Raw genomic sequence first — 8,681 nt, forward strand, 5'->3', positions numbered from 1 at the left:
GCAACACAGCTGGAGATAGTCCAGACACTTTCTCACTTCTGATGATAATATTTTTGGTTTAGGTATTGTTGCTTTCTGGCTTGAAGCTTATCTACAAAAGCAGTTCAATAAGGAGAGATCATGTGGAAAAACCGAACATGATTTATTGAGATACAGAAATAAATGTAACTGTTAGGCAGTTAGACTCCAATGACCCATCATAGCAGAAGAAATCTCAGCAGTGACAGGATTTTGCATAAGCCACACCCCAGAGTCAAAATGCTGGTAGTGATGAAGATGGAGGCTGGGACAGGGTTCTGAGTGACCACGGTGAGGAGGAGAAAGGAGAGGAGGCGGGCTGCATAGCTGAGGATCTGAAACACAGAATGGTAGAAGCAGAAGAGCAACAGATTTAAAGCATGCAGAGTGGAGGCTGGCAAGAGCATGACTGGAATAAAGTAATGATGTCAGTACTGAGTTTGTGCTGGAAAATGAATAGATATAAACTAACAGCCACCAGGAAGCAGACAGATGACTTATTACAGACATGCCTTGTTTAAATTATGTATAAGCATCATTTTCTATGTCATCAGAATGTATCTGTATTATAGTTTTAGCTTTAGTCTTTTTATTAAAAGTTGGATGTCTGCATAATTGTAGACTATATGTCTGGTATGTATCATCTCAAGACTGTCATGATACAGTCTGAGTTATGACAGTATAGGTACGTAATGCAGAAAAATTGCTCCACAGGCCATAACACTATATAATCTAAATAAAATGATAATGAAATAAAAATTAAAAGCAAAGTGAAAAATAAATGTTATCCACAATAAGTAAATTGAAAATGGTGTTTAACTTTTGATAATGTAACACAACCTTTGTCCCAACCAGGACTCGAACCCGCGCTCAGACAGTTCAGTGTAAAAAAACCCCCATTTTTTTCCAATGCCCGAAAAGCTGCGATTTGATTGGCTGTTTCTCCGTTACACCTATACGCGAGGAGAACAACTGAGATAATCCATCCAAAATACGAGGTTAGTCATTCATATACTGCTGCATGGGCTGGGCTGTAGTTACATCCTAAGGTTTTAAAAACTGAGCTTAAATAAATGATTAGCGGTAATAAAAGCCGAGGGAGGTCAACAGGGATCACTGACAGTCAGTGATCCCTGTTGACCTCCCTTTCTTTTGAGATCAAATAGAAGAAAATACATAACATTAAACATGTTAACAACACAAAAGCCATATTAAACGCAGACTACTTTAGACCCGGAAGTAGGATTCGTGGCGTCATCACTGAACAACCGGATATGAATGGAGCTCACCGCAGTGTAATTTACAGTTAATTTATGGTCATTTACTGTCAGGGGTGGAAGTAATGAATTACAAATACTCACGTTACTGTAATTAAGTAGATTTTTTGGGTACTTGTACTTTTATGAGTAATTTTTCAAGTGTGTAATTTTACTCATACTTGAGTACAACTTACACCATGTAATCTACTGAGTACGCCCACAATTTGAATTAATATTCAAACCTTTCGTCTGCATTTTTGCAGCCAATAAAGCCGTGCAATCCCGACCGGCCAATTTAAGACGTAAGCAAAGAATAAACTCTGATGCAGCAGCAGGCACAGGTGTCTGGAGGTGCTACATGGTGGAGTACAAACTACTTTATAGACGGAAGATGTGGAGACAAAGAAGCCAAAATGGAGACAGAGGACAACTGTCAACCATGAAAACGACGTAGAAAAGACGGAGGACGTGTGCCCGTGGCCATACCTGGAGGAATTTTTCATGTGCAGAGGGAGAAAAGGAGACAGCGTCCAGATGCAGTGCAAACTTTGTTTGACCTCTACAGTCATTTCAGCTTACAAGACTTCAGCGTCTAATCTAAAAAAAAAAAAAAACACATTGAGGTAAGAGGTTTTACAACTATACGTGTACAATATTGCCTTCTTATTTTTCATGTGTGTTAAGGTTATTAGTTTGGCTGAGATATTGTCACCGCCATTGGTTAGCCTGATATTAAAATAAGACGGAGCTAGCTAATGTGCGTGTGTGCATGCATAATTGAGCTAAATTCGTAGGAATGTTTTAGCTTATTATTTGGATAACCACCGTCATTACAATAAATTAAATTTGTAGTCATTTAAAACTCACAGGCCTACAATCAGCTGGCCTATATAAAAAACAAAAACAAAATTTGAACACAGTGCTGAGCTGCATCTCAAATTAATCTTCCAGCTCTCAGCTGACATGTACCAGAGCCCGCTTGATGGATCAGTTGATCAGTATCATTGGCCTGATATAGGTCTATCATAGTGACGTGGCTCTTAATCAGTAGGGTTATATGTTTCCCAATATGATATATTTTTTTAAAGAACATAATGTGGATTGTTTTTATTTGTTAGCTGTATGGGCAGCATTTTTGTGTATGTGATCCCTTTCCTTAAATTACATTTGCTATATACACATATTTTGCTCTCTTAGTATTTTTAGAACCTGACTAATACTGAAAACTTTAGGGTGATACTGATAAAAAGGACTTAAAAATTTAGATACTGATACATTGGTCGATACTCTTTTTACAGATAGTATACAGATTACAGAACTTGGAATGTATACAGAAATTCATGTTTTTCGCAATGATCGTTCAAAATTGGTTTACACTTGTGAATAAATACAGCAATATATCTGCAAGATTTGACCAAATTCACCACTCTTTTATACTATGCTAAACAATCAAAGATTAGCTCATGTCTAGTTGAATGATGTTTTAAAAATGTTTTCCTGTAGTGTTAATCACAGTGATGTTATGAAGTAATGTATGAACCTGACGTATGATAATATTTATCTCTACAGAGGAAACATCCATCGAAGATTGAGCAGTACAATATCACTGTGGCATCAACATCTCGTCAGCGAAAGGCCACAGCCACACCAAACAAGCTCTCGGCAAATACACAAGCCAAGTTACCAGACCTGATGTTGAGAGCTGCAAACAAACATGTTCCACAAGCAACTGTTGACATGCTTGTCATCAATTTCATATGTGAGGGTCTACAGCCATTTGCAGTGGTAGAACAGCCATCTTTCAAAGAATTGGTTACCACATTACAACCTCAAGCCAAAGTCCTCTCCAGACCCACTGTCCGTGCCAGAATCTGTGAAGCTGCTGATCACATGAAGATGACTTTGGTTGCAGCATTGGATAAAGTCAAATTTGTTGCTACCACTACTGATTGTTGGTCAGCTCATCAGAAAAGTTACCTTGGAGTCACATGCCATTGGAGGAAGAGTCCCTGGAAAGAAGATCTGCAGCACCAGCATGCAAAAGATTGAGAGGGTCTCACACATTTGACATGCTTGCTGGTGCGCTTGATGATATCCATTGCCAATACAAGATTAGAGGCAAAGTTGTAAGAACCACAACTGATATGTGGAAGGCCTTGACAAAGTTGGATCCACTGTTTGGGGCACAAAATGATGCAGATGAAGCTGAAGATGAAACAGACCCAGAAACTATTGACCTGACTGACCATATTGACTACCATGAGGCAAGTGCAATTCTTGATGAAGACTCTGGTTTGGAGTATCAACTCCCGTCTCATCAGCGATGTGCATGTCACCTGCTAAACCTTGTGGCAACATCTGATGCTTCCCTAGCAGAGAGCATGAATGAAACCTACGAGAGGCTCTCCCGTGCATGCTTTGCAAAATGCCAGGCCATTTGGAACAAAACTCATTTGGCTAATGAAGTGGTAGAGGACAAGTGTGAACTACAGATCATTCGTCCCAATGCAACACAATGGAATTCAACCTACCTTGCCATTGAAAGGATAATACGCATCATTGATGAGAAGGGGGAAAATGCCATCAGGAGCATTTGTGAGGAGTTCAAGGTGAAAATGTGAGTAAAATTGGACACCTACCAATATGGTTGCAAATCTTGTGAATTTTCCTTAATGGATGGTTAAAAACGTGAGCAGACTCTTAATATTAAATCAGAAGATCCCTGTTATAGTCATGGTGGGTTTTGTTGTTGTGTCTTACAGGTTGAGTCCTGCAGAAGTTGCATTCCTTAGGGAGTACTGTACCACCATGAAGCCACTGGTGAAAGCTTCAAACATTCTTCAGTCTGAGTCCACTTCCTTTATGGGATGGCTCCTGCCAGTAATCCAACAACTACTGTTCAAACTTAGCAGGCTGGAGACATCAAGCAAGACATGCGTGCCACTCATCAGAGTCCTGCAAAATGGCCTTCAAAAGCGTTTTGGAGCGATGATGGAGGATCCAGAGTTGGCTGCAGCTGCAGTCCTCTTACCCAAGTTCAAGACTTCCTGGACTGACAGAGCAGATGTAACAGAGGCTGGTAAGGATTCATGTGATCCCATTTTTGTGTATTTGAACACATGCTTAAGTGAGTATTTCACCTAATACATTGTAAGTTATTGATGGTCTGTCCCGAATACTAAACAATCCTTTTTGAGAATTTGCCGTTTTTAAATTTGTGTTCAGGAATAATCACTGAAATTTAAATAACAAAATTGTGTTATTTACTTGCAATTACAGCCTTGACATACATCAAACAACATCTTGAAACGACAGAGCATGAGAGTGAGGATCAGCAAAGAGAGTCATCTGATGAAGATGAATTCTTCTCCAGACCAATCTCCAGACGGCTGCAAAGTGCAGTTGAGCTTGATGGTTACCTTGCTTGTGCCACAGACACCATGGAGCTGCTGCACTCCTTCTCAGGTATCAAAAACCTCTCTCTTAAACTGAACACAGCTCTGCCTGCTTCTGCTGCGTGTGAACGACTTTTTAGCTGTGCTGGTCTACTCTTCACAGCCAAACGAAGTCGGATTGCCTCTGTTAATTTAGAAAACCAGCTCTTGCTGAAACTGAACAAAAGGTTCAGAAAGTAAAGTGTGACAGAAATGCTAAGAGTTTAAGACACTCACCTGCCTGTTGTTCAGTGTATGGGGAAAAGTTTAAACGGTTCTACGCATGTTCAGAAACATATTTGTCATTGTTTTAACAAAAACAATTCCTTCTTTTATATCTACATTTATTTAAAAAACAAGTTACCTTTCTATACCTTGTTCATCTGAGAAATGTGCTTTGAACATAAATATTTATACTGGTGAATCGAGTTGAATGCCTGCTATTGACGACAGAATAAAACATCAGTGTGTTAAAAAGTAATTAATACTCTAGTTTTTGAGAAGAGTACTTTGTACTTTTACTCAAGTATTTTTTAACACCAGTACTTTTACTTGTAATTGAGTACAATTTAACCAGTGTAACAGTACTTGTACTTGAGTACAAATTTTGAGTACAGCAGGTGGATGAGGGAAAGGGGAGGAAGGAGGAGGAGAGACCCGTGGTGGCCACCGGACCGGCCGCGTCTCGTATTGAAAAGGAACCCGATTTGTCCCGGACTCCAGCTTGAATGAAAAAAAAAAATACACAAAGCTGGAGTTCTTCTGTGTCTTTACGTGGCCAGCTGCCTCTTCTTCTCCCATTCTCTCTCCCTCTCTCTCCTGTTGCTACTTAAATGATGAAACTGATCAATGATCAGCTGATCGCTTTTCTCTCTTGTTTGTTTATCGCGCATTTCGAGCCAGAAAGAGGAAACCAGCGGTGGTCGCTCTAAACAACAGCAGCAGGTTAAAACTTGATCAGCTGCTATTAGAATTTATTTAATATTACTTTCTAGTATCAGCTGATGTTGGCTGGAGCCACAGCTGTAACAGCTGCTGGTCATGATATCGGTTTGGATATATGGTGAGAGGGAAACGTGAAGATGAAACCAGGAGATGTCCTTACTGAATCATCAGAGCTGAACAGGTGATGGAGAAACAGGTTTACCTTTTAGGTGACATGAATAAGTTGAAGGGAAGTTATGAACTGTTTCTGAGAGACAAATAACATCAGGATCCTTTTTTACTGACAGCTGGTAACTGTGCAGGGACGGGTCTAGCAAAGTTTTGCAAGGGGGCAGGTAACCATATACATGCACTGTTTATAAGATTGGGGAAACCTGCAGTCAGCTGAGACTGAAGAAGTCAATTGGATGAGTGACGAAACGTTTTTCCCACAAAACGTAAAGTCCAGATGAACAGAATCAACTTTTGGAGATACTATATAGCTCATGCTAATATCACATCTTCACATTTTTCTTTTTAGAGGTAACAATAACTTTGCATTCTCGCTACTCACCATGCTCTAAAACAGGTATATGTTAGCAATGACATCATTTAACAAATGTTTTTAAAATTCTAGCCGTGCTAATTAGCCTTAGGATTGGTTGAGGTCTGTGCAAGCCTTTGGAACAAAATCAGTCTTTTAAAGCTCACTATTTTCCAGGTGAGCCTATAGCACATTTGTTAAAGTCAGTCCGGATTGTACAGCTTCTAATCAGAAACAATTAAAGTTTGTTTCTTATTTTCTGCTCATCAATCTTTTTCTGTAAGTAGTTACCGAAATACAGTCAACCTTTCTTCATTTTCCTATGTGTGTATGTATGTATGTATGTATGTGTATATATATATATATATATATATATATATATATATATATATATATATATATATATATATATATATATATATATATATATATAAAAAAAAAACACCCAGCACGCCCCTGCGGGCGGTTTTATCCTTCAAGCTCGGGTCCTCTACCAGAGGCCTGGGAGCTTGAGGGTCCTGCGCAGTATCTTAGCTGTTCCCAGGACTGCGCTCTTCTGGACAGAGATCTCCGATGTTTTTCCCGGGATCTGCTGGAGCCACTCGCCTAGCTTGGGAGTCACCGCACCTAGTGCTCCGATTACCACGGGGACCACCGTTACCTTCACCCTCCACATCCTCTCGAGCTCTTCTCTGAGCCCTTGGTATTTCTCCAGCTTCTCGTGTTCCTTCTTCCTGATATTGCTGTCATTGGGAACCGCTACATCGATCACTACGGCCGTCTTCTTCTGTTTGTCTACCACCACTATGTCCGGTTGGTTAGCCACCACCATTTTGTCCGTCTGTATCTGGAAGTCCCACAGGATCTTAGCTCGGTCATTCTCCACCACCCTTGGGGGCATCTCCCATTTTGACCTCGGGACTTCTAGGTTATACTCGGCACAGATGTTCCTGTACACTATGCCGGCCACTTGGTTATGGCGTTCCAAGTATGCCTTGCCTGCTAGCATCTTGCACCCTGCTGTTATGTGCTGGATAGTCTCTGGGGCATCTTTACACAGCCTGCACCTGGGGTCTTGCCTGGTGTGATAGACCCCAGCCTCTATGGATCTTGTACTCAGAGCTTGTTCTTGTGCTGCCATGATTAGTGCCTCTGTGCTGTCTTTCAGTCCAGCTTTGTCCAGGCACTGGTAGGATTTCTGGATATCAGCCACCTCCTCTATCTGCCGGTGGTACATACCGTGCAGGGGCCTGTCCTTCCATGATGGTTCCTCGTCTCCCTCCTCTTTCTTGGGTTTCTGCTGCCTGAGGTATTCACTGAGCACTCGGTCAGTTGGGGCCATCTTCCCAATGTATTCTTGGATGTTCGTTGTCTCATCCTGGACTGTGGTGCTGACACTCACCAGTCCCCGGCCCCCTTCCTTCCGCTTAGCGTACAGCCTCAGGGTGCTGGACTTGGGGTGAAACCCTCCATGCATGGTAAGGAGCTTTCTTGTCTTTATGTCAGTGGCTTCTATCTCCTCCTTTGGCCAGCTTATTACCCCAGCAGGGTACCTGATCACGGGCAGGGCGTATGTGTTGATGGCCCGAATCTTGTTCTTACCATTCAGCTGACTCCTCAGGACTTGCCTGACCCTCTGCAGGTACTTGGTGGTTGCAGCCTTTCTAGCGGCCTCTTCATGGTTCCCATTTGCCTGCGGGATCCCCAGGTACTTGTAACTGTCCTCTATGTCTGCAATGTTGCCTTCTGGTAGTTCAATCCCCTCAGTTCTGACTACCTTCCCTCTCTTTGTTACCATCCGACTACACTTCTCCAGTCCGAACGACATTCCAATGTCATTGCTGTATAGCCTGGTAGTGTGGATCAGTGAATCGATGTCTCGTTCACTCTTGGCATACAGCTTGATGTCATCCATGTACAGGAGGTGGCTGACAACTGCTCCGTTCCGTAGTCGGTATCCGTAGCCAGTCTTGTTAATGATCTCACTGAGGGGGTTCAGGCCTATGCAGAACAGCAGTGGGGACAGAGCATCTCCTTGGTAGATCCCGCACTTGATGGTAACTTGTGCTATGGGCTTGGAGTTGGCCTCTAGTGTTGTACGCCACATCCCCATTGAGTTCCTGATGAAGGCTCTTAGGGTCCCATTGATCTTGTACAATTCTAGGCATTCCAGTATCCAGCTGTGGGGCATTGAGTCATAGGCCTTCTTGTAATCAATCCAGGCAGTGCACAGGTTGGTCAGTCTGGTCTTGCAGTCTCAGCTGATTGTTCTGTCTACCAGTAGCTGGTGTTTTGCACCTCTGGTATTCTTGCCAATTCCTTTCTGTGTCCCGCTCATGTATTGACCCATGTGCCTGTTCATCTTAGCCGATATGATGCCTGACAGGAGCTTCCATGTAGTACTGAGGCAGGTTATTGGTCGGTAGTTGGAGGGGACCGGTCCCTTCTTGGGGTCCTTGGGGATCAGGACCGTCCGGCCTTCAGTTAGCCATTCCGGGTGTC

General features: G+C 42.2%; 1 protein-coding gene across 4 annotated transcripts in view; it reads left to right on the forward strand.

Annotated features, from left to right (window-relative positions):
- The first annotated feature begins 2,935 nt into the window (after nt 1–2,935).
- LOC146696673 (uncharacterized) overlaps nt 2,936–8,681 on the forward strand; it is a 26,194-nt gene continuing 20,448 nt past the window's right edge. For 3 of the 4 annotated variants that reach the window (XR_014923323.1, XM_085474911.1, XM_085474910.1), the window contains exons 1-3: nt 2,936–3,894; nt 4,040–4,356; nt 4,557–4,742. Coding sequence is in view for 3 of the 4 variants with exons in the window: in XM_085474911.1 (XP_085331037.1) it covers nt 3,266–3,894; nt 4,040–4,356; nt 4,557–4,742 (1,132 nt within the window). In the remaining variant the exon portion in view is untranslated. Of the gene's footprint in view, nt 3,895–4,039; nt 4,357–4,556; nt 5,008–8,681 lie in introns of those variants that run through there. The other variant, XM_085474908.1, reaches the window with a different exon arrangement.

The sequence above is a fragment of the Copadichromis virginalis genome, linkage group LG12 (assembly GCF_057382275.1).
Source record: "Copadichromis virginalis isolate Kocher_CV1m ecotype Utaka linkage group LG12, C_Virginalis_male_GT1.1, whole genome shotgun sequence".
Lineage (NCBI taxonomy): Eukaryota > Metazoa > Chordata > Actinopteri > Cichliformes > Cichlidae > Copadichromis > Copadichromis virginalis.